Source organism: Sylvia atricapilla, chromosome 21, assembly GCF_009819655.1.
Source record: "Sylvia atricapilla isolate bSylAtr1 chromosome 21, bSylAtr1.pri, whole genome shotgun sequence".
In the NCBI taxonomy this organism is placed as follows: domain Eukaryota; kingdom Metazoa; phylum Chordata; class Aves; order Passeriformes; family Sylviidae; genus Sylvia; species Sylvia atricapilla.
Window position 1 is genome coordinate 274,130 of NC_089160.1, and position 25,650 is coordinate 299,779.

General features: G+C 57.1%; 1 protein-coding gene across 3 annotated transcripts in view; it reads left to right on the forward strand.

The window, feature by feature from the left end:
- The first annotated feature begins 1,240 nt into the window (after window positions 1-1,240).
- The window catches only part of MID2 (midline 2), a 53,707-nt gene continuing 29,297 nt past the window's right edge, over window positions 1,241-25,650 (forward strand). The window contains exons 1-2 of one of the 3 annotated variants that reach the window (XM_066333801.1): window positions 1,241-1,347; window positions 15,827-16,548. In XM_066333801.1, the coding sequence (XP_066189898.1) occupies window positions 15,883-16,548 (666 nt within the window). In that variant the 5' untranslated portion in view covers window positions 1,241-1,347; window positions 15,827-15,882. Of the gene's footprint in view, window positions 1,348-1,400; window positions 1,419-15,532; window positions 15,645-15,826; window positions 16,549-25,650 lie in introns of those variants that run through there. The other 2 variants (XM_066333804.1, XM_066333802.1) reach the window with 2 other exon arrangements.

A 25,650-nucleotide genomic window follows, 5' to 3' on the forward strand; every position in this document is an offset into this window, starting at 1 on the left:
TGGTATAAAGCCATCATATGGTATAAGTATATGGTATAAAATCATTCATACTTAAGAATTAAAAGTTTCCAGGAATTGTGCCACCTCCGCCAGTAACAGGGGAAGAAGCCTATTTGCAATAGAAAGAAGGGTGCGGGAATAGGCGCTGTTCCCCGCCCCGGGGGAGGACACAGCGCTCGCTGTCCCCAGGAGCACACGGTGTCCCCGGTAGCACACGGTGTCCCCAGGAGCCTCGCTGTCCCCAGGAGCACACGGTGGCCCCTATCCTGCGGGAGGGAATAGGTGCTGTTCCCCGCCCCGGGGGAGGACACAGCGCTCGCTGTCCCCAGGAGCCTCGCTGTCCCCAGGAGCACACGGTGTCCCCAAGAGCACACGGTGTCCCCAGGAGCACACAGTGTCCCCAGGAGCCTCGCTGTCCCCAGGAGCCTCGCTGTCCCCAGGAGCACACGGTGTCCCCAGGAGCACACAGTGTCCCCAGGAGCCTCGCTGTCCCCAGGAGCCTCGCTGTCCCCAGGAGCACTCGCTGTCCCCCGGAGCACACGGTGTCCCCAGGAGCCTCGCTGTCCCCCGGAGCACACGGTGTCCCCAGGAGCACACGGTGTCCCCCGGAGCACACGGTGTCCCCAGGAGCCTCGCTGTCCCCCGGAGCACACGGTGTCCCCAGGAGCACACGGTGTCCCCCGGAGCACACGGTGTCCCCCGGAGCACACGGTGTCCCCAGGAGCCTCGCTGTCCCCAGGAGCACACGGTGTCCCCAGGAGCACACGGTGTCCCCCGGAGCACACGGTGTCCCCAGGAGCACACGGTGTCCCCAGGAGCCTCGCTGTCCCCAGGAGCACACGGTGTCCCCAGGAGCACTCGCTGTCCCCAGGAGCACAGTGTCCCCAGGAGCACAGTGTCCCCAGGAGCACAGTGTCCCCAGGAGCCTCGCTGTCCCCCGGAGCACACGGTGTCCCCGGTAGCACACGGTGTCCCCCGGAGCACACAGTGTCCCCAGGAGCCTCGCTGTCCCCCGGAGCACACGGTGTCCCCAGGAGCCTCGCTGTCCCCAGGAGCACACGGTGTCCCCAGGAGCCTCGCTGTCCCCAGGAGCACACGGTGTCCCCAGGAGCCTCGCTGTCCCCAGGAGCACAGTGTCCCCAGGAGCACAGTGTCCCCGCCCCGGGTTCCCGCGCTCCCGCAGCCGGCGCGGCCTCACCTGCGGCGGGGCGGGGCCAATGGGGGGCGGGCCCCGTGAGCGCGCGCGGCCCCGCCCCGCCCCGCCCCGCCCCGCGCGCGCCGCCGCCGCCGTGTCCCCGCGCCTCCAAGATGCCCGGGCAGCGGCGGGGAGGCTCCCGCGGGCCGCCGGTACGTACTGGCACCGGGGCGAGCGGGGGGGCACCGCGGCGGGCCGGGCCGGGGGCTCCCGCGGGCCGCCGGTACGTACCGCCATCGGGGCGGGATGCGGCGCCGAGTTGGGGAGGGAATGCCGCGGCCCACCGGTAGGTACCGGGGCGAGAGGAGGCACCGAAGCGGCCGTCGGGGCCCCGGCGCGGCCCTCCCCGCGGGGTTGCCGCAAGTGCCGGGGCGGAGGGCTGCCGCCCTTCCCGGGAGCCGCTGCCGGCGCCCCCCGCTCCCCATCGCCTCTCCCGGCTGCCGAGCGTGTCTGCCGGCCCGGCCCGGCACCTCCCGCCACTCGGCGGGGAGAGCCGCTGGCCCGTGCCCGCCCGGCGCTGCCCGCGGCCTTCCCGCTTCGCCGGGAGCCGTCCTGCCGGGCAGCGGCGGTGCCTTACGGACGGAGCGGGTACCGACTCGCCGGCTCCTGGCTCCCCGCCCGCGCCTGTGGGGATCCCGCGCCCACCGCGACCTCCCTCCGCCGTCGCCCCTGGTGCCGGGTGTCACGGCGGGGAGTGCCGGGTGTCACGGCGGGGAGTGCCGGGTGTCACGGCGGGGAGTGCCGGGTGTCCCCGCCGCTCGGCCCCGTGCCCGCGCTCCAGCCGCCGCCGGGCCGCGGTGCCGGGTTCTCGCTGCCGCAGAGCCGCTGCGGGGCCGGCGCTGCCCTGACCCTCCTGGGTCCCCCGCAGCCGTCCCCCGGCGCGGCTGGAATCTGCTAACTCCGGGGCCGTGGAAGTTCATCGGTAGCTCCGTGACCGCGGCTTGGGAATCCGCAGAGGAGAGACGCGACCGCGTGTGGGGGGCCGCCAGCGCTGCCCCCGGGCACCGGCGCTCGGGAGGCGATTCCCGGGCGCTGCCCGTGCTTTGGGGGCTCTCTGCTGAGCTGGCAGCGGAGTGTGTTTGCTTGCGCCGAGGATCCGTGCGGCTGCTGGAAAACGTGCCCGAGTGACACCTCGTTCTCGCGCTTTATTTTCGTGTTTTGCCTCAAAAAACATCCCGACCGCAAGTTTATTGCCCCTGTGCGCACATCTGACAGGGCTGGAGTGCAGTGAAGGGCCGTTCTCGCCAGCGGTCGGCGGAGTTTCTGGAGAGGGCAGATGGCTCTGGTTGCTCCGTCATCCCTCAAGCCCGGACACGCCGGCGTTAATGGCTCCTGCCCTTCCTGGCTGTCGCCCAGCTCTCCCCAGCCAGCCCGGAGCTTTCGGCTCAGCTTTTGTTGTCGGAAGGCGGCTTCAAGGAAACCGGCTCTGCCGGAGGAGCTGCCGCAGCCGGGTGGGAGCTGGTAGCAGTGCCTGGCAGAGCACAGGGCACTGTTGGCTTCCAGGTGGCAGGGGAGCATCGTCGGGCAGTGCCTGGCGGATCTGGGAGGTGTCACCGGCCTGTCAGCCTGCCGGTGGGGCGTTGTGTCAGCCGGAGCTGCTCCGTGACCCTTCTGGTGTGGTCAGCAGTGCCCTTCCCTCCTGTACCCCCGCTGTGGCGGGCGGCGACCCTCGGTCTGTGCCGGAGGGGCTGTGCAGAGCTGCCTCTGTCCCCGCGGCTGCCGCGGGCTCTGTGATGAGCTTGTCGCTGCTACTTTTCACCGTCGAGGAGCAGACCCGAGATGCCATGCTTGGCCTGTGCCCCTGAGCAGTGGCTGGTAAAAGTGGCCGCAGCACCGAGGGAGGGAAGAAGGGAGGCTGGCCCGGGCAGCAGTGCTGGAATGCTCTTGCCCTGGGGGGATGTTCCCTGAGGATGCTCCTGGGAAAGGACAGTAAGTGCGGTAGGAATAGGAGGGATGAATTGATGCCAACGACAGGCAGCAGCTGTCTCGGTTCAGGCAGGTGGCTGCAGAGCCCTGGGTGTGCCGGCTGCTGCCATCCGAGCTGGGTCTGTGCCCTGTGCTGCCTTCCGTGGCGGCTGCGAGGCCGTGCCTGTGCACAGCCCACATCCTGCCTGCTTTGGAAATGCTGCTTTGCAAAAGAAATGGAGCTGCAGTGGGTGATAAATCCCTGCCTTGCAAAGCATGCTCCGGGTGAGCTGAGCCGCCCTCCGAGGTGCAGGCATGGCTCAGGGGTGTGTGTCGGTGTGTGTGCAAGTTTGTGAGCAGGGCAGGACCAGCCCTGGGACCATGTGAGACTGCCAAATGACTTCTAGAGCCATAAACTCAGGTTTATGTTGTCTCCTGCTCCATCCCCTCTAGGGATGGATACGTATTTCCAAACCCACACTGCGACTCCTCTGGGCTATCTGTGGGTTTCTGAGCTGTCGATTTGGGCTTCTGTAGTGAGGAGAGGGGCGTGGAGCCTTTTAGCCCTTGAGTCAGCCCCTCGGTGTAGGGGGTTGGTGCACCCTGAAGGCTGGTCACTGAAGAGACCAAGGCTGTCCCATCAGAATGCTGGAACCAGAACTGTCCCTGGATGCTGTACAGCTGGTTCATCCAATGAAGCTGCTGAGCAGCGTGATTATTTTGCTCCTCTGGAAGGAGTTGCTACTGCTTATTGCAAACACCTTCTGTACCAAACCCACTTTAGCCTGCTCAGAACCCCTCCGAGGCTGGTGGGGTGCTCCCCTCATTGAGCTGAGAGGGTCTGAGCTCCCTCCTGGAGAGGGACAAAGCCTTGGGGAGGCTGGAGCCTATGCTGCTGCTTTCCCTTGTTTTTAGTGCTCTCTGCCTGGAAAGTGTGTGTGTGTTGCAGCCTAATGAGTGCCTGTACCTTCATCTTGTGCAAACGGGCAGCCCTGGCAGCCCCTCTGATTAGTGAGTGCACTCGTGGGGCTGCTGCTGGCCGGCCTCAGGCTGCTGCCTCCAGCACCATGGCTTGCCATCGCTTGCTGCTGTGCAGCCTGGCTCCCAAAAATGCCAGGGCAAGGAGGTCACCAGCGGGAGAATGGTGTGTCTGTGTGGCTCTGAAAGGCGCCTTGTGCTGTGCAAGGGCGGGGGCTCCAGTGGCGTGTCTCACCCCTCGGGTCCTGGGTGCCTGCGTGTGTTCCTACACAGGGCTGGAACACTGGCTTGGAGCTTTGTGCCAGCAGCCCCAGGCCTGCCTCTCGTCCACGGCTGCAGAGAGGGTCACAGTGCTGAGCCCGGGGCTTGTGGCTGTGTCATCCGTGGGAGGGCGTGGGGCAGAGCTAGGCATACTGCAGCCCTGGTGTTTGGGGTGCCAGTGGTGGGGAGCTGCCTGCATCGGCATGATGTGGTGGCTTCAGCATCTGCCCTTTTCCTGTCTTCATCCCAGCCCCTGGCCCAGGGAGCATGGCCAGAGGCAGAGTTGCCCTTTCTGTGGCTCTGCAGTTTCTCAGGAAGCAGCCAGCTGTGGCTTGCTGGCAGTCCATCACTGTGCCTCCGTCTGGCCCTGGGCCGGGTGGGTCCTGTGCCCAGCGTGGGGACACCCTTGCCCTTGTTTTTGGGGCTCCCCTCCTTTGGGGAAGGCAGCACCCAGCCCCCATCATGCCCATCAACACAGCAAGGACTGGAGGGGGTTACTGGCCCCCAGGGCTGCTCCAGTGGGAATGGGGCTGGGTGACAAAAGTCTGGGATGCTGATGGGAGGGTCAGGCTGGACCACTTTTTATCTCCTTTTCGTGCTGCCTCAGCTCTGTGGTGCCAGTCAGCCTCCATGCAGCTCACGGGTCTCCGTGTCACTGTGGGCTTGGCTTCCTCCCCAGCAAACAAACCTGAAGTGCCCTGGGTGCCAGGAGGGCAGGGGACATCTCTCCGCTGGAGGAATTCCCTGTGTTTCTGAGCTGCTGTCATCCCTCTCACAGAATCACAGAACAGACTGAGTTGGAAGGGATCCATCAGGATCATTAAGTTCAATTCCTGGCCCTGCACAGATACCCCAAGAATCTCATGATCTGCCTGAAAGTGTTGTCCAAGTGCTTTTTGAGCTCTGGCAGCCTTGGGGCCATCACCCCTTCCCTGGGGGGCCTGTCCCAGTGTTCAGTCACCTACTGGGTGAAAAAACTTCCTGATGTCCAGCCTAAAGATCCTGTCCCTGTCCCCTTTTCCCTCCTATGATGTCCCTTTTGTCAGAGCATGTTTGCTCATAGGAGAGCTGTCCCAAATGTCCCCTGCTGCTACACCAATGGCTGCTCCCAGAGCCCAGGACTGGGGAGGGGACACTGCACCACTGCTGGTGCCATCAGGTCCCCCATTCCCCAGGCGTGTGGGAAGTTCTGTGTTTGCCCCCACCTCAGCCAGGGCTGCCCTGGCATGGCCCAGGAGCATTTTGGACTGTGCTGAACTGGGGGAGTCTAAGTCAAAGTGGAGAAGGCTTGTGGTGATTGTGATGGAAACTGTTTATTGAAGCTGTGCTGGCTGGGAGGTTCCACTGAAGAGCTGCTGCAGGAGCCCACGCTGTCACCAGGTCTTCCTGACTGGGTGGTGGCATCTGGTTTGCTTCCTTTTGGGCACTTCCCGTGGGATTTCCGCCCTTGGACAGGAAAAGGGTGTGGATGGGATCCGGTTGGAATGGAATTTCAGCCAGAGCAGCCTGTGAATAAATGGGGATGCTGCTGTCACTGTGTGGGTTAAATTGCTTCTGAGTTTTTTACTCTCAAAAGAGTAGAGTGACTGAAGGGAAGTGGGGGAGAGGGAGGGGAGAGTTGTGTGGGGATTTTATTTGTTTGGAGGAGTTGGAGTTCTTTATTTTTCTGGGATTTTTTTTCCGATGTTGCAGTTAGATGCTGCAAACTCTCAGGCCTCAAAACTGTATTTTATAAATCTCACTGTCTGGTGACTCTGTGAGGGGGGAGAAGGAAAACCCACAGGCTTGTGAAAAGCCAGTGTGAGAAATAAATGAAAACTTGCTGCATCACTGAGACTCTGAGGGCAGAGCACACAGCATGTCCGAGTGCCAGCTGCGTCAGGGCTCCCCCAGCCTCAAACACTTTCCGTGGGATTCCAAAATGAAAGGGCTCCGTGCCTCTGCGGAATGTTGCCTTGTTGTTTATAGCTGAGATTCGTGTCTAAGAGGGAAATGAATTGCTCAGTCTGTGTATTTCTCATTTTGCAGATGCAGGAAATGGACCACGCTGGGGTAATGGCCTAGAAATTAAATTTTGCTTTAATACACAAACCCATATTGAGTTGGTTGACTGAAGGAGAAAAATGACATTCAGGCAGGAAGCAGAGGCCTGGCTGCAGTGGGGTTCTGTGGGGGCACAGGGGAGGTGGGAACGTGCCAGCTCTCCAAGGTGCAGCCCTCAGCATCCTCTGGCAGCACAGCAGGGATGTTGAGGAATAAATCAGCTTTCTTTTCCAAAGAGACACAGAGAGCTTCAGTGCATTTTGTGGATGGTCCTCACAGAACCCCACAAACCTGGTCGTGTCACAGAACAGAGCGCAGCGAGGCAGGGAAGGGTGGGCTCAAGGATGCTCAATAACCAGGGCAGGGCTGGGCTGGGGAGGTGGCACTGGCCTTTGAGCTCAAGCTATGGGGCTGTGGGCAGCTGCTCACTGCCCCTTGGGCCTCTGTGGGGGCAGCAATGGGGGGTTATGAGCTGCAGGCTCAACACTTAGCTCTCAGGAGTTTTGGCTGGCTGCTGTGCTGCCTCTGGCCACCCACACTGTCGTGCTGATGCTGAGACCAGTGTGACACTGTGATGGTGGCACTGCTGGCTGCAGTGCTGCTCAGTGCTCCAGCACTTGGGTGAGGGAGACCAGAGTGAAGACATATCTATACACATAACGCTGTGAATTTTTTAAAGGCGGGATTTTTTTTAAACTGTTTTGGTCCTGTCAGTACTTTCCCAAGCCTCTGGCCACCGTTGTGGTCAGTCCTGGAGTGACCCTGCAGAGGGCTATGCTCCCTCCAGAGTCCCAGGAATTTGTGTCCACTTGTCATTCCTCAGCAGCTGTGAGCTTTGCCTGTCTGTGGAGCTGTTTCCCACGGGGAATCACGAGTGTCAGGTGCTCTTGGAGGCGCCCTGGTGTGTCAAACCCCCAGGGAGGCTCTTGGATCGTCTGTGATTGTGACAAATGCAAAATTCGGAACGTTTTGGGCTCCTTTCAGGTCGTTAAAGAACTTATCAGTGTGTGAGAGCAGATACTGTCTGTGCCTGCCTCTGGCAGCCCACAGGGAGAGAGCAGAAATGGCCCGAGGAAATGACCTGTGCAGGTACCTGCTTCATCCCCTGAACTGCAGCTGAGCAGAGCTGCAAGGGTGGCCACATCCACAGCTCCTGCATGTTGCCAAAATTACCTTGGCTGCCCCTGAGAGCAGAGAGGAGAACTTTGGAGAGATGCAGTGTGCTGGAGCCGGGCTGGTTGGGAACAGGGGTGATGGAGGCAACCAGCACGGTCCAAATCCTGCACCCAGCTGGGTGGGGACGGTGGACTTTGTTTGCTGTGCTCTGGGATGCAGCCTGTGCTGGCTTCAGGGTTGTTTCCTGCTCCATTGCCTGATCCGTGGGGTGATGGGATGAGCTGTGTGGCTCTCCCCTGGCCCTGTGAGCTCCAGGGCTGCCTTCAGCAGGTAATTGCCGTCCTGGCATAAGCCAGGGGAACCCATGTCCTGCCGTGGCACGGCTCTGCTGGTGTCCTTGGCTCAGGAAACCCCTCCTGGGGGCTGGGGAGTGAGCTTGGGGCTGGTCCCAGAGGATACAGTGAGGTACTGCTAGTGGAGCATCCTTTGGTGTGCTTCATAAAGTGAAGGACAGCACTGTGGGTGTCGGTGACATTCAGAGCAGAGCATGGGACATGGGGACAGCCGGTGGCTCTGCCATACCTGTCCATTCTGTGTGCTGGAGCCTCCTCCTCCTCTCTCTGGAGTCCCATCCCTTTGACGGGGGATATTGGAAGGGGAGGCTGAGCCAAGGGGAATTGATGAGGTTTTGTTTATAAACGTATTTCATGTATTTTGTTTTGAGATGACGGGCAGAAGTGCTCCTGTGCAGCAGTGGAGAGGCTTCCCCAAAGAGATGCTAATGGCTTTGAGTCACCTCAGGGTTCGGGAGCATTTTGTCTTGAAAGGCTTTAAATGACCTGTGTAATGCACTGGAAAAGTGTCCGGGGAGCGCTGGGTCTGTCATTCCGCAGGAGGACTGGAAAATCTGGTCTACAGAGCGCTCCCAAGGGAGTGGGGCAGGAAAAAAGGGCTTTAAATCGCTGTGGCTTGAAAACAAGCCCTAGTTGGGCCTTCAGTGGAATGAGGAGGAGGTGGCTGTAGGAAGAGCAGATCCTGGCTGCGGAGGGAGGCGTGGGGATCCCTGCGGGACACGGGGTCCCTTCCTGGGCACAGGGTCCCCTCCTCTGCTCGGGTCCCCTCCTCTGCTGCCCTTGCGGTGCTGCTGGCTGCTCCGGGCGCTGCCGTGGCTGGCCGGGCTGTGCCGGGAGCTCCATCCCCAGCCCTCCTCTGCCGGGACTCGGTGTCGGCCCCGCGGCCGCCAGCGGAGCTCCGGGAGAAGCGTGTCCTTGTCCCCGTGCGCCGCTGGGGCCCCGGGCTGAGCCCCGGCAGCGGCGCCTTCCCTCCTTTGGGGGAAAACCTTCCTGTCTTTGAGCTGCCTCGGTGTGTGCCTCTGTCTCAGCATTGCAGGGGAGGAGGCTGGAAAAGTCCACACTATCTGCTACCTGCTTGCTTTCTGCGCTGGGCATTAGCGCTAATTATCCCCCCATTGTCTCCAGTTCCTGCAGGAAGTCTTGTTTATCCTTCCAGCCTTCCAGGAACGCAGCCCGAGGAGCTGTGCAGACAGATTTAACCTTGCCCGGAGCAGCACAATGGCCCTTGGCTTCGCGGCGCTGTGGTGTCTGTGCCAACCTGTGCTGCTGGGGCACGGAGGCTGCCGAGGGCACTGGGTGGGGACAGCGACAAGGCACCGGGCTGGCCGCAAAGCCTCCGTGGCCGGCGTGGGGCCGGGCTCTGGGGGTCGTGGGGCGGCTTTCCTGCTGCCCCACTGAGCGGCAGGATGGGCCTGGAGCGGTGCCAGCAGCAGCGTGGGGTCCGTGGTCTGGGGGCTGCTGTGGTGCTGCTTGGAGCTGTAGCAGGGCACAGGGCAGCCCTGAGCCGGGGAGGAGGTGTCAGAGCCTTTGTGCCAGACAGCAGCTCCCGTGCCCTCCTTGCTCCCTTGGCCCCGTGCAGTTCTCTCCCTTCCCAGCGCGGCTCGGGTGGTGCAGAGGGGCAATGCCCAGCACGGGTCGGGGGGCACGGTGACGGGCTGCCCCTGTCAGGCTCTGCCTCCCCTGCGGTGGGATTATACCCTGCAGGCATGGTACAACCCTTCTTTGGCTGAGGATCTGTTATTGCATCCCCCGAAGACATCCCTGCAGCAGAGCTTTGACTTCTGCACATCGGGGGGCCCTGGGGGCACTGGTGCAGGGCCAGCTCCTTGCTGAGGTGCACTGGCCCCTCACCGCGGTCACACTCATGTGGCAGCAGCACTGGTGCCTTCCCCCGTGTGAGTCTGTGTCTCCTGGCTGTTCCCTGTGGTGGGCTTCACCGTGAGCCCACCCTTCCCTTCACTGTGGTCATGCATCTCTTTGAACTCCATTCCTCTCTGGGTGACTCGTGCCACTGTCCTGTGCTTGATGTCCTCTAGGAAGCTCTGGAGTGGGGATAAACCTGGGGTGCAGACCCTGAAGGATGCTGATCCCCTGGTACAGCACTGGGGCTGTGAGCTGGGACCTGGCTCTGCTGCTCCAGCCTCTGGAGAGACCGAGGGGTTTGCCTTTCAGTGTCCTCCTCCTCCTCAGCAGGATGGATCTCTGTGCAGGGCTGGATGATCTCCGCAGTGTCCATCTGGGGGATAAGGGCCGTGACTCGCTCTGGAGCCCAAAGGTTATTCCAGAGCACCAGCTGCCACTGCAGCTATCCCTCCCTCATCCTCGCTGGGCCAGGGGCTGGTGGCTGCGGAGGGATGAGGCTGGAGCCACATTGCAGGCGGTGGCTGAGGAAGAGGGGAAGGATGCAGAGCCACAGGATGTGCCTGGAGACAGGCTGGGATCAAAGGGCTGCTGCCATGTGTGGTCTGGCAGGAGGCAGCTGGGACAGGGGCTGTTTCCAGGAGCTGCTGGGGCAGACATGAGTGCTGGGTCTGCTTGCCTGCTGTACAGCATCAGCTGGGGAGGCTGGCAGAGCAGGGTGGCAGGAGAGCACTGAGCTGCAGGAGAGGAAAGGGAGGGGAGACCTGGAGCAGTGGAGTCCTGTGGCAGCAGGGGAGGAACGTTCTGTGGGCAGTGGCAGGGGAATTGCAGGGGAATGGCAGGGCTGTGTGAGTGCTGGATGTGCCAGTTTGGTGGCATGCCCAGTCCTCAGCTGCTTTTCTCAAGGGCCAGGCTGGAAGGGGGTCACTCCCATCTGTGATGGCCTTGGGAAGCTGGGTCTGCTCCCACTAAAGACACGTGCCTGTAGCTGTCCCTGGCAGTGCCACAGCCCCCCACCCCAGCCCTTGGCATTACTGTGACCCCCCAGCTCCAGCTGAGGTTTCAGCCCCTGAGCTATTGGGGGCAGCTGCTGGCAGAGAAACAGGGACTGTGGGTTTCAGCATGGCAGGGGGAATGGGATGGATGGGTGGGTGGATGGGTGGGTGGATGGACATATGCAGTGTGTGGAAAAGGGGGTTACCATGGGCTATGGCCTGACAGAGCCTGAGACTGGCTGCTGCAGCTCCAGGTTTCATGGATTAGGAAGGGGAGTGCTGGGGACCCTGGGGAGTTGGTGTCTTCCCCAGGAATTGGAAGTAATTGTGCTGTGCTCCAGGGATCTGCCACAGCAGAGGGGCTGGAGAGGTGCCCTGGGCCTTTTGTGTCCTGTGAACCCTCAGGCCACTGACAGAGGTGGCAGGGGAAGGTTCTCACACGGTGTCAGTGGGAATTACCCCATAATGTCCTGGAGGACAGTGTGTGCCATTGCTGCCTGGGATGTCTTCAAACCCCTGCAGCTGGTGAGGAATCCACGTGGCATGATTCCTGCTACATGGCTGGAGGAGCTGGGGGATAACTGCAGGGAATCCCTTCCTGATCCAGGCTGCAGCTCAAGGACTCCCAACACTGCATCCCCTGGGAGCCCTTGGTGGGTGCACGCCGTGCTGAGGAGCTGTCACCTTCCTGGGCACTGTTTGTAGAAGAGGCAAAATCTTCCCTTGCACCAGGATATCACTGGAGATCAAACAAAGGATCTTTCTTTGGTGCTTGCATCTCTGACACCATGGAGGTGAATTAGCTGGAGACCTTGTAGGCTTTAGCTGGAGCATCCTTGTCCCATGCAGGAAAGCCAAGACCGCCCTTCCCAACCCTGCCCCCTGACAGGAGACATTCAGGAGTCAGGGGATTTTGTGATGGAGCAAAATGGTCTCATCCCATCAGTGAAGGCAGTGGTGAAGGTGAAATTCCCAGAGGGAACAAGGTGCTGCAAATGGAGGAGTTAAAGAGCACAAATGGCCAGTGCCTGCTGGGCTTTTATGTCTCCTCTGGAGGGTTCCAGAATGAAGCAGCTGACCTGCCAGCACACAGGGAAGGGAACCGCTGCATGGGAATGCAGCCTCCCGCCTCTGTCCTTCATTTGAGAGATGGAAATTATGTGGAGCAACCTTGCTTTAGCACCAAGCAAATTGGCTGGGAAAATAATTAAAGCTGATATGGAAATGCTGCTTCAGTTTGGTGGATTAGGGACAGCAACACTGGTTTTATGGGGGGAATCCAGTTGAACTGCAGCAGGCAGTGTTCTTTTTCTAGTACGGCAATAAAGTGATTAGGGAGGGCAGCTGGGAGACGGATCACTGGGATTTTCAGAAAGCCTCAGACAAATTTGTGGAATTATTAAGGTGGGAGTGGTGGGAGGAAAGGCCAGGTTCTGTCTGGTGTGTTCAGGTGTGCTGGGAGGGAGGAGCAGAGGCGATGATGTGGCCAAGGGGTGCTCTGTGCTGGCTGCAGCTTTGAGCCTCAAATCTGTTGTTAAATGTGCACAGCTGATGCAAATAAATCACAGAAAAAATAGGTAATGATGGATGTGAATTGGCTGGAGGAGCCTGATGGCCTCCCTTCTCTCTGGGCTGCCTTCCTTAGGTCAGAAGCTGTTGCTGATGACGCAGCTGGGGCTGTGTTCCCTCCCAGCACCTTGTTTCTCTGGACAGACCCATCCCAAGGGCACATTCAGGGAGGTTGGTTGGGAGGGCTGAGCTGGCAGAAGTGCAGGGTCACTGAGTCATTGACAGCAGGGAAGTGGAGGGGGATCTCTTTGCCCTTGAGTTGCTGGTGGGTCCCTGCTGCCGTGGGGGAGATGTGGCTGATGCATGGGCTGTTTGTTCCGTGCTCCCCTCAACACTGAGCCAGTTTGGAACTCATTTTCCCGAGGACAAGAAAAAGCGTAGAGACAACTGCTGCTCTGATTTTGTATCCTACTGTCAGTGGGCCAATTAAGGAAAGGGTTGCTGTATTTTATTACTTTTTTTGTTAATGCACGGGTGGAGCAGCATAACTCTTCTAAAGCCTCATTCTTGGAAGGGGCTGAGAAATGTTGGCTGGAGCTTTTTTGAGGGGGGAAAGAAAATAAGAGGGATAAAAAGGGGGAGGGGAAATAAATAATCATACGTGGTGTGGAAAATACCAACCTGCAGAATTAACATTTGTCTGAACAGGTCTGGATATCCTGATGTGGGACTGTGAAGTCTGGCCAAACTCTGCCCAGGGTTCATGCTGGGGGAGATCAGAGGGAATTTTACGTGGAAAACATGTTAAAAAAGGGCCTGGATGTTGCTTGAGGGAAAAGCATGAATTTTGGGTTGGCTGCCTGTGGCCTCAGATGCTGCACACTAGAATGTCCCCCCTCAGTACGGATGGGATGATGTGGGCAGCATCCCTCCTTCCGTGTCTCTCCTTCCTTCTTCTCTTGGTGCCATCTGCATCTCACCTGACAAACCCGAGGCCTTAGGGCAGGGATGAAGTGCTTTTGAGATTGAGAAAATATTAATTTGGGAGAAGGGGTCGGGGAACCTTTGTATCCAAGACCCCTTGGTGTAACTTGCCAAGGGTAACCTGTGCCCCTCACCACGCTCCTGCTGCTCCAGGCTGGAATACAGCTTTAGGAGACCATCTGGGCTGCAAGTAAAAGCAGGGGTCACTGTGTCCCAGAGGACCTGGCCCTGGCCCTGCATCACCCTCAGCTCTGCCCACCCTGGGGTTTGCTGCTCTTCCCTGTCTCCTCTGTTTTGTTAGTCACTGATTCACACACCCCAGCCCTTCCCTCGGTTCTGGGCAAAGCCCAGATGAACACAAAAAGCGTTTGGTTGGAAGGTGTGTGTTGTTAACCTGCTGTGCTGCACATCATCATTACAGGCCAGCATGGGCAGGGCCACTGACCCTTGGGCACCAGTGACACAGGGCTGTCTGTAAACAGTGTTAGCATTTGATAACTTTCGTATTTAGGGAGTTAATGACTTTAAAGAAAGCAGATTTTAATCCAAACAGCTATTCTTTGTGCTGTGTCAGTCCTGGACATCAAAGAGAACATCAAAGTGGGAGCATGAAAGGCTTCGATGGCAGCATGGCTGCTTTGCCAGGTGTAGCATCTTGGAGCAGGGCTCCCCTCCCTCCTCCAAGGGGCTCCTGCACCTGCAGTAGGGTTCCTGCACCCCTGGGCAGGCTGCTGTCCCTGCTGCTGTCCTGCCTTGGAGCAGGCTCCTGTGCCTCCTGCACACCTCCCAGAGGACTCCTGCTGCTGCCCCAGCCTGAGGCTCCTCTTGGATATGTCACAGGTAAAGCTGTTATCCCAGCAGGGAAAACACGATTAATGTACAAATGGGCCTCAGTAACAAAACCAAAGGCTGCTTAAACTTTTTGCATTGTTTTCCCTTGGATAACAGTGGAGCTGCATGTGAAACATGATGTTGGATGTGGGAGCTTGTGGATCCAGTGGCTTCTCCACTGTCTCTCTTGGGGAGAAAAAAAGTTATTTAAAATTGGTGTATGTGTGTGCAAGGCTGCATTTGGCCAGCAAGAGCTGCTGCAGCAAGAATGTATCAAAATATGCAATGGATTTATTTTATAAGCCCCCTGAGCTGATGCAGGGAAGAGCTCAGGGTTTCCCCCAGGCACTTGCAAATCCCATTTCAGACAATGGGGGGGAGATGGTGGGGTGATGGTGTGGCCATTGGCAGGTGCTGGCAGCAGCCTGGGGCTTCCAGCAGTCAGAGCCTCTCCTGCCTCTGGGTCACCCCCTACACTGGTTACAGCCCAGGCTGGTTTGGGTTTGGGTTGGAAGGACCTTAAAGCTCATCCAATTCCAATCCCCTGCCATAGGCAGGGACACCTTCCACTGTCCCAAGGTGCTTCAAGCCCCTTCCAACCCGGCCTTGGACACTTGCAGGGATTTGGCAGCCACAGCTGCTCTGGGCACCCTGTGCCAGGGCCTCACAGGGAAGGTTTTTTTCCTCTTCTCCCCAAGCAGAGCCTGTGCAGCACACCAGGGTGTTCCTGGGCTGGGCACCACATTGCTTCCCCCAGGGTCAGTCCCTGCAGCAGTGCCAGGGTGGGGGTCCCTGTGGCTGTGACTAAACAGGGCTCTTCCCACACCCACAATGAGGGACACCACAGTGGGCATCACGGGGAGCCTGACTTGCTGTGGCTGAGGAGAGCGGGAGGCACCACTTGTGCACTGGGTGGTGAGCGAGAGAGGAGAGGCTGCATCTGGTTCCTCTGTGTGGCTGTTCAGGAACGTGCTGGGATGTGGCAGGGGCTGGGTAGCACTCGGGGTGCAGGTCCTGGTGCTCTGCAAACCAGCGTTGGGAGCAGCAGGTTGAGTCGCCTGCTGGGAGCTGTTTTCCAGCCTTGTGCAAGGGAAAGGAGCTAAAAATACAGCTTGTTTGCCTCCAGCTGGAGTTGATTTAGGCATCCCTGGCTGTTGTGAGTGCAGTGGAGGACAGCCAGTATAAGTTTGCTGACTATAATTTCTCTGTTCTGCCCTCCCCACCCTGCTCCCACAAGCAGTGGCCAGGAGAAGCAGGGAGCAGGATGGGATGTTGAGCTCCCGACCTGCTCTGCTCAGTTTCTGCGGTTTGTTTTGCCTTTTCCCCTTCACCAAGACACAGGCCTGGAGCTGCTGGAGGGGATATTGAGAGGTTTATCTGTGCCATGCAGAGCAGCCCTTCTGCATGGAATGCCAGCACGGCCCCACCCCGCTCTTGGCAGCACACACCAAGACAAACGTGAAATCATGTGGTTTCTCCTGGTTTTGTCTCCAGCCTTTTGGTCCTGGTCCTGCCCTGGCTGGGCTGGAAGGTGTCAGAGGAGCTGCTCCTCCTTTCCTGTCCCCTCCATCTGGCTTCTGTCCTGCTGCAGCTCCAGGCTCTGCTCCATGTGGGGTGAGACGGCTCCAACCTGTGCTTGCATGGGCCTGGCGGGGCTGGATTGGCAGCATCAGAGTGCAAAGGATGTCAGGGTGCTGGGGGGCGACGTGTCCAACCCCCAGGCGGCAGCTGCTGGAGGACAGGAGCAGCCCAGGAGCGCAGCTGTAGTCTCACATCTCCGCTCTCCTTCCTTGCAGGTTCCTGACCACGTTCCCCGGTTTTTGACGCTGCATCGGGATTGTGTCAACTAAAGATGGAAACACTGGAGTCAGAACTGACCTGCCCAATCTGTCTGGAGTTATTCGAGGACCCCCTCCTGCTGCCCTGTGCCCACAGCCTGTGCTTCAGCTGTGCCCACCGCATCCTGGTGTCCAGCTGCTCCTCCGGCGAGTCCATCGAGCCGCTCCCTGCCTTCCAGTGCCCCACCTGCCGCTATGTCATCTCCCTCAACCACCGGGGCCTGGAGGGCCTCAAGAGGAATGTGACCCTGCAGAACATCATCGACCGCTTCCAGAAGGCGTCGCTGAGCGGCCCCAACTCCCCGAGCGAGAGCCGCCGCGAGAGGACCTACCGCAGCAGCCCGACCATGTCCGTGGCCGGCGAGAGGATCGCCTGCCAGTTCTGCGAGCAGGACCCGCCCCGCGACGCCGTCAAGACCTGCATCACCTGCGAGGTGTCCTACTGCGACCGCTGCCTGCGAGCCACCCACCCCAACAAGAAGCCCTTCACCAGCCACCGGCTGGTGGAGCCCGTGCCTGACGCGCACTTCCGCGGACTGACGTGCCTGGAGCACGAGAACGAGAAGGTGAACATGTACTGTGTTGCTGATGACCAGCTCATCTGTGCCTTATGTAAACTGGTCGGGCGCCACCGGGACCACCAAGTGGCGTCGCTCAGTGACCGCTTCGAGAAGCTGAAGGTAAGGACACAGGATCCCTCCAGGGCTGAGGCTGCGCTCAGTGTGATGGGAACCTGTGTGGAGGATGTTTGACCTGTGTAAAGTTTGAAATCCCTCTCCGTCCCCTCTGCATTCTGAATGAGCCTGCAAAACACTTTTCATTCCTTTTTTTTTTTTTTTTTTAAATGAAAAAAGCCTACAGCAGGTCCCATCTGAGGTCATGCTGGTGAGGCCGTGGCTGTGGCAGCAGTCTTGTTCCCATTAGAACCCTGCTCATGCCTTTCTCAGCTGCTGCTTCCTCTGGCCTTTGTCCCTTCATGTTCCAGGCTCATTCTGCCCCAAAAGTGCTTTTCTGGGATCTTTGACCTGCTCATGTTCAGAACAAAACCACTCTCTCTGCTCTCATGTATTTTGAGGGCAGAAGGAATACTTCATTGCTCCAGCAAAAACACAGAATGCTTGGGGGGTTTTTGTGCAGGCCAGATTATTTTTTTCCTCCTTGTTTTTAAACAAACTGGTACCTGGACAGAAATCTTCCTAGATGTCCAGTTTCCTGGGCTGGTTTCCCATCTCCCCGTCTCCAAACTCTCCTGAGCCTGCTGTGAGGTGCTGGTGCAGCTTTGCCTTTGGGTTAGTGCTGTGAAATGGGGCCTGGGGAGGCTCGTTTGCCTGCCTGTCTCCCATCTCATCATCCTCACCTAGGCTTCCCCAGTGTGCAGAGCTGTGCCAGCAGCCCTGTCCATAGTCCAGGACATTCTTTTTCCATGAGGAAATGTCTCAATTAGCAAATTGGAAACCCTTGAAAGCAATGACCATGTATGTTTGCATGCAATAAAACCTGGGCAGAGAAATGAAAACCCTGGAATATTCCTCCCTGGTCCAGCCAGGCAAATCCATCTGAGGAAGCCTTACAGGTTGCCAGAACACCATTCTTTTCCCTTTTAAATAAGAATCTGGAGTGGTTTTGGCTACGGAGGGAAGCTCTCCCCTGCTGAAAGCATTCTTCCTGTGCTGTTGATCCTCCTCAGTCTCTGCAGGACTGGAGCTGCTAGGGGAGCAGGGATGAGGATGAGGGTTACCACAGCTACCTGGAGAGGAGCTCAGTGTGTGTCCTTCTGGTTCATCCTCCAGCACATCCCTGCCTCTGGCTGTGCATTGGTGGGGCTGGTTTTGGGTGTCTCTTGTCCTGATACTCTGCCTCCGCTGGAGGAATTGTTCAGGATTGATTCTGGGCTTCACCAACGAGCCAGTGTTTGTTTTGGCATCTTGTGCCATCGCCTTACATGGCCCTGGTCCAAGCTCCGACCACCACGTGCTCCCTGGCAGTGATGAAAATCCTTACAAGTACCTGAAATACTCGAATTCCTTAAATATATGCTGATAGGATGCTGCTGCCTGGGAATCTCTTGCCAGTGGAGCAGCTGCTGCCTCCCATGGGCCTGCCCCACATCCCGTGCCCATGGCAAGGCTCTGCCCCTCTGTCACCTCCTCAGGACATCATTGTCCCCTCCTCAGGACGTCACTGCTGAGCTCGGTGGCTGCTCCTGAAGCTCTGCAACACTTTCAGGCAGCCAGCAGTGAGCAGATGCACTTAATCCCTGGCTTTGATCCCGCATCTTGAGTGAGCTGGGAACGCCTTTCAAGTTGGATTTTTTTGATGGAGAATTGGGTTTCTGAAGTGAGTAACTTCCTGTTGTCAGAAAGACTGTGCTTTCTACAGAAACCTTTGGTGGGGAATTTTTTTTGTCTCTTAGAAGAGCTGAGTGCCTGAAACTGGACTGGTGTGTGTAAATGACAAAGCTCCTCCCAGTGCTCCCCTTTCTTCCAAGCTGGTTTTACATCTGAAGTCTCTAGCACGTGCCAGCAGCCTGGCTTCCCTGTGGGTGCTCTGCAATGATCCATCCATACTGTATTATACACTTCCAGATGTTGTAGGAACCATTTTTAATCCCTTTAGGGCATGTAAAGGGTTTATTTTGTGTATCTCTAACTCCATTTGTTTATGTCATAAATTGCGATTCCAGCCCGTGTGAGCGGGTTTCTGGATTTCAGCAGGGACCACATGGAAGCTGGGCAGGATGGGGCAGAGGATGGAGTCCTGGATCGTGTCCAGAGGCTTTCTGAAGCTAGGGTGGATGCAGGGACGTTCTGTTTCCCTGGGAAGGGTCATGTCAAGGCTTATCAGCTGCAGGTACCATTCCATGGTTCCCTGACTCCCCAGTCCAACAGGCAGCGCTGACACTCCTGCTCCATGGGAGCAATCTGAGGACATTGGGATGATGGTGCTTCTTTTCCCTCTCTGTGGGTTTGGGAGGGGTCGAGATGCTGAGCACAGTCAGTGACAAAAGTCATCTGCTGGCTCAGCTCACTGGCTGGAAGTCGACATTAAAGAAGAAATTAAACCTGTGTGTAAATCTTAATCAAGAGCAAAACTAATGGCTTGACCTAGATACAGCAAGTGCCCAGGACAGCAGTGCGTTATCTGCCGAGTGAAATCTCAGCCAATTATAAATTCAGATTGCTTGAAACTTGTAATTAGCATCCTCTCTGTGGTGCCTGCCTGGCCCTGCTCGTGCTGCTGCCATGCTGGGGCTGGGGCAGGGTTACCCTGGGCTGCAGCAGGAGCAGCTCTGTGTGCACAGCTCCAGCTGCCTCCTCTGTCCCTGATTTCTGGTGGAGAGAGTATCTGAAGAAAGGATTTTGCCTTAATTACTGGCCTCTGTTGGTGGCTTTTCCGTGAGCTCTGCTCCCTTTAAAGAGCCAGAGAAGGGCCAGCTCTGAGGATGCTGTTCTGTGCTGGTGCTGAGTCTTCTGTAGATTGACAGGCTGGAAATATGCAAAAGAAGAAGAGTGGTGTTTTGTAACAATTACATCCGCTCTCTGCTGGAGAAGGAGCCAGGTGGAAAACCCATCCTCTGTTACCTGTCAGAGCAGCCCTGCCTCCTGTGGGGCTGTGGGAGTGAGCCCAGGATGAACAAAGCCTCCCCGTGCTGACAAACTGTGCAGAGAGCTGGTAGTGATTCCAAGGCTTTTGGGAGAGTGGTAGGGTAGAACATTGAGGAAAACCCTCCATCGTGCTTCTGTGTGGGACCCGTTCACCTGGGAGCTGCAAGTGTTCCCACCAGTGCAGGGTGAGTCACAGATTGCTGCTTGATTTGTAATGTACTGCACTGCCACGGGGCTCAGAGGAATTTTGGTGTGTGTATCTCTATTTCTTCTCACCAAGAAGAGTCAGCTGAGGACAAGGGCTGCAGTTGTGACTGCTGAGACTCCCACACAGCAGATGGGGGCTGTTCCCAGCTGGAACAGGGTTCTGGTGATGTTGGAGCTCTTGGCCCCTGAGCCTGAAGCAGGGATACTTTGGCTGCTGTATTTTCAGAAGGGGGGAGAAGGGGTTGCAGCCCCAGCCAAGGCTCAGTGGTGGTGGAGGCTGGAACCCCCCACTGCTGTGGGGACCACAGGAGGGGACACGTGTCCCCTCAGGTGTCACAGCCTCAGCTGTGGGGCAGGGGGACTTTGGGCTGTTCCAGCTCAGCCATGAGCTTCTCCACAGCTCTGTGTGTTTGAAGTGTTATCTCAGGGCTACTTTGTTAGCTACTGATCCCCCTGAGCAGGGGGACCTGTGCCACACCTCAGGGTCCCCACCTCAGGGTCCCCATCCCCATCGTTGCCCTCAGTGGCAGAGCAGCAAGTGCTCAGCTGACACTGAACACCCTGGAAGTCATCCTCATCCCTGCTTTAATACTGATTGTTTGGAGGTCACAGGGGCCAGGAACCAGCACTGAGGGCTGGGATCTTTGATAATTTGCGTTGCTTCCCAGAAATCATTTTAGGGAGGGTTTTCCTTTTTTACCTTATTAATAACTAAGCTGTTATGGATATTGAGATAGCAGAGCTGCAAAACTGCTTTGATTAGATTATTCTCTCAGTTTTTCCAAACGTTTATACACATCCAAGATGATTGCAATGTTGCTATCTCAAGAGCAGCTTTGAGCTAGAAAATGAAAGCATTAAACTGTGTGAAAATCCCTTGGTGACACTATGTTTGGGATGAGGCTGGAGGATTCATCTCTAGCCTCTGTATCCTGGAAGGTGGCAGCCCAGAACTGGAGTCCGAGCTCTCTGGAGGGAGAAACTCTGGATGGTTTGTAGATGAGGTTCTTTCGAAATAACAGGTGTCATCTTTGATCCAAGTCGTTGTGTTCCTGCAGCAGGGTGTGGTTACCTGTCTGCTTCTCCCCTCTATAGCTGCAGGTTGTTGGGCTGTTCAGAGAAGCCTCCCTTGCAGCTGACTGACCCCCTTGCACTGAGGGGCTGTGGAGGGTGAGTCTCCATCCTTCCCCATCCAGTGGCTGCAGTTCTAGAGAGCTCACAGCAGCTGCATTTTCTGTTTGATTGGGGTTTTCCCCTCTCTCTGCTCCTGGCACTTCAGCCATGTCAGTGACAGGACTGTGCAGGCAGAGCTCAGTGGGATGGCACGAGGGGGTCTGGAGCTGCTTGTGTGCAAGGTGCCACCCTGTGAACACCTCACTTGGGGAAACAAAGTCTGGTTTTGCTTTTAAACAACGTGTGGCCAGCAGTGTTGGAGAGCACAGTCCCCCCTGAAGGCTGGGCAGCTCCCCTGGCCCAGGAGCAGCCCTGGGGTGCAGGCTGGGGGCATGGGGCTGTGTGCCCGTGCAGTTCTGGGCTCCAAGGTGGCTGCTGCAGCCCTCCTGCCCCAGCACCAGCTCCCGGGGACATGGGGGAGCAGCAGTGCTGTCCCTCTCCCCACGGCTGGCAGCCCTTCCTGCCCAAAACAGCCTGCAGCTTGGCTGAGTGATTGCTATTCCTGCCCTGAGTAGCTGTTGTTTAATATTCAGGATATATTGCACTTGGCACAATGAATATTCAAGAGTAGGGATGAGCAGAGCTCAGCTGATGCTGCTGGCTCACCCCTGGGGGTAACACTGGCTCTCCTCAGGCTCTGGTCAGTGATTCCTGGTGTGTGCATCCCTGAAAAATGGGTCCCAGCAACATTCAATGGCCTTGAGCAATTTGGAAAGTCGACTGCATGCAGCTGAGTGTCAGATGAATTTCTCAGCAGGCTCCAAACCTTGTTCTGTGATACTGAATATTGCTATTATTATCACATTAGCCTGTGAAACACCTGACAGGTGTAATTAAGTGATTTTACCTTGACAGCTGATGTGTTTTTTTAAAAAAACAACTTTGAATATCCAATTGAAGTAGTTTGATGTGCCTTTTTGCAGAAATCAATATGCAGTTAGCAGCACATTTGCTGATAAATCCTCCTGTGTCAAGAGTGGAGACGGATCTCAGGGACCTTGGGAAGGAGGAGCTGTAGGCTGGTCCTCGGGATGTCCCAGCTCTTGATTTGTGCTTTCAGGATCTCCAGGGAAACCATCCCCTTGCTGAAAGGTGCTTGTTGGCTCCTGTGGAGCTGGGCACGTCCCCTAGAGCTGACAGACTCTGCTCCCCATGGGAGCTGTGACCTTTCCCTTGACCTCAGAAGTCTTTTCCACCCCAGAGGATTCTGTGAGCAGCAGCAGATCAGCCTACCTGGGTTTGATCTTTATCAACATGCAGGTAGGTCTGTGATGAGGAAAGCAGAGGTGTGTCCCCAAAGTGTCGTGAGCTGCCTTCCAGATGAACAAGTTTTTGCACCTCTGATATTGTTTCCAAGCTCTGGCTGGGTGGTCCGTCAGAGGGCACATCTGGAGCAGCTGGAGAGGATGTCATGCACCCGTGGGGCTGTATGAGGTGCAGTGGGAGCATACAAAGTCTGTACCTGTGAGGTGGAGCACTGTGTCAGGAGGAGGAAGGGGAGCTGTGCAGCCAGGCTGGGTGGCAGCACTGGAATGGCACCTAGTGTGAATTCCTGCTGACTTGTTGCGTTTATGAGGCACTCAGTCAGGGAGGCTGGCACAGCCTGGGGCAGGGCCCTGGGAGGACAAGGGCTCCATCCTCAGCAGGGACCCCCTTCGCCCCTTGCAATGCCCCTGCCCTGGGAAGCCCAGGCCTTTGCCCAGGACGGTGTTTGCTCAACCCCTTCTGCATCATCCCTCGTTCAAAGCCAGCATTTCTGTTTCATCTGATGCCACTCAGTTCTTAAATCTGTGATTATGGATTTCACAGTGTTCCTTGTCAGTCCCAGCAGGAAATATGTTTGGGACCAGTTGGGAAACAGAAGGGGAAAAAAATTACCAGGGGGAGGTTTTTTTTCACTCCTTTGATCTGTATTTGTTTATTTATTTATTTATTTATTAGCAGAAAGCGCAGCGAGAGCACAACTCGTCTCCCACAATCTGTTTGCTGCTTGCTGGGTGTTAGAGAATGACACCAGCTGGGCTGGTAAAGAAAGTCTCAAATAAGAATAATCCCAAAGCCACATTAGCAATTAAACATGTCACTGCCTGAACTCTGGAGTTTAATCCATTTTCTTCCCGCTTCTTCTCTTTTATTTTTTTTTTAATCTGATTTTATTCTCTCTTGCTTTGTTTCCGGGTTCTGGTCGGAGGCTGTGCTAGGTGGGGCTGTGCCTCAGACCGATGCTGAGTTATTTTACATTCCCCTCAGGCCAATGAGTGCACTGCACAGGGACTGCAGCTGGTGGCTGTGCTCTGGCCCCGGGGTGAGCTGGGCACTCAGAACTGAGCCTGGGTTTGAGATGGTGAATCATGGACCCGTTACATCTGGAAATGACCTGTAGGATCATCAAATCCAGCCATGGACCAGCACCCTCACCTCGGTCATCACCAACTCGTGTCCTCCCGAACCGTTGTGTGGTTCTCACCCAGCAGCATGGACAAAGCCCCTTCTGGACAGGAGCAGAGCCCCAGAGAGCCACGGGAGGCTGATGGGGAGCCAGAGCCTTTGCACTCGGGGCACAGGGAGGCAGCAGGGGCTGTTCTCCAGCCCCACCTCCCCCAGTCGGGCTGCAGAGGCTGGGCTGGGGGTTTCCCATCCTTTCATCTGAGCTGGTGTGGGCAGAGCAGAGCAGGGGGTGCCTGGGGTACAGCCCTGGCACTGAGCTCCATTCACTGCTGGGCTGAGGCACAGCGAGAGGGAGGAAAATTAAGGAGAATAGAGAGTAATAAACGTGACGGTTTGGGAATAATTGAAATCCAAGTCATGCCCAGCCAGGGAGTTTATCTTTCAGGTTGCCCACGGCTGAGCTTTGTGTAACCTTGGGTAAGTGAAGGGATCCCACACACCTCTGGGATGATCTGGGGTGAGTTATTTAGTGCTCCAAAGGTGCTTTTTAACTGTTGTAAAACACTGCGATCAAAAAGTAGAAATTAAGTTCTAAAGGGGCTGTTCCAGAGCCCAGGCCAAGGCCTCTCATGGAAGCTGTTGCTCACAGCAGCCCTGCCAGCACATAAATCTCTGGCGTCAGAGGGAACAAAACGTTCCCATTGGCAAAGATAGTCTCTAAAGAAAGATGAGGGAACTCGGGGGAAGAAAGGGAAGAAAAGCGAATTAGATCAAGGTTCAGTGAGTGACCCTCAGGGTTGGGGTCTGCCAGGAGGATCAGTGTGGGAGGGTTATTCTTGTGCCTTGACACTGTTCAGTGTTGAAAGAGTCTTTTGACCCGTCGGTGGATGAGCAGGAAAGGGGCTGCTGGAGCGGGCAGGGAGCAGGATTCCTGTGTCAGTCTTTGGTTATAATAACTCAGGATCTGCTGCAGAGAATGGCCAAGGTGTCTTGGCTGATGCAGCTGAGCTCCTGGTGTGGTACAAAGAGGTGAGGCCATGATTTTTGTGGATGTGGAAATTCCTGTTGTTCCTTCCATGTACACAGTCCTTGTCCAGTCTCTCTTCCTTGGAGAGAAGCTCCAACGTTGACTCAAATCCACTCCAAAGACTGGGAAAAAAAAAAAAAAACAACCAAAGAGCGAACCCACAAGGTGTTAGTTTATTTTCTAGGACTCTTGGGATTTTCCAGGCAGCCTCATGGCTCCCTGGGCTCTTCCTCACTGAGATGGGGTGGGATGGGAGGTCTGCACTGGGCAGCTGAGGCTTGGTGGGCAGGGGCTGCCCGGGGGCTGCTGCTTGCCCCTCGAGAGCCCTTGTCTATGCACCTTGTCTGGCTGCTGCACACCAGTGGTGGTGGTTCCAGCCTGACCCAGGGCTCTCCCAGTTAAACAGGTGGATCCTGGTCCGTGTTTGGAAACTCTGTGCCTGTGGAGATGTCTGCATGTGTGGGCAGGGGGTGACAGTGACACTGCCCCCTTGGCAGCTCCCCCGAGGGTCCGTGGGTGGCCCTGGGGTCCTGCCCACAGTGTTTGAGGCTCCCCTTTACTGGCTGTATCATAGAGCAGATCTGTTTCCTTCCTAGTGCAGAGGAGAGAAGGAAATTTTTCCTTATATCAGAAATGGATTATTTTTTCTGGAGACGTGAGCAAGGGCTGATGGGAGCTTTGCAGTTCACTGTGTGTAGCTCCAGCCAAGTTTGAAGCAGCTGGAGCAGGTTTTGGCATGAGCACTTACCCTGTGCTCAGCACAAAGGCTCCAGCCGTCCCTTCCCTCCGCACTTCCCAGATGGTCTAACTTTTGGGAAACTCTGCCTTGGGTTGGTTCCCGCTCTCATTCCTGAAGGTGGTCTGCAGAGAGCTTCGGGTGCTCCTGCCCCATCCAGTGGCTCGTGGGGTGCCCAGCACCACTGGCTGGCCCATGGCCATGGGGCTGGGGGAACCAGGAGGGCGATGGGGCTGGCTGAAGGCAGGGCTGGGCAGATGGGCTCCCTCTGCACTGCCCAGCCCCGCTGCCTTTGGGCGCCTTGGGGCACCTGCCAGCAGCACACCGTGTCCCCAGCCCCAGGGAAGCCGCAGCAGGGCTGTTTGCTCCAGGAGGGAAAACCTGTCCAGGCATTTTCTCTCGTGCCCATTGCCGTAAGACATTGGAGCTTGAGTAATCCGTGGGGCTGGTGCCCAAGATCCTGTGGATAAGCTGCCGCTGGTGTTGTGCCAGGACAGCCCAGGAGCGTGTTGGGGTGTACTGCAGGAGGCCGTGGGCTCAGAGCCTGGGCTGCTGTGGGGCTCAGCCCATCAGAATCAGCAGTGGTGCCCTGGCTGTGCAGGCAAAAGTGCACAAGCTTTGCTTGCCCACGGTTTCTGTGGTAGCC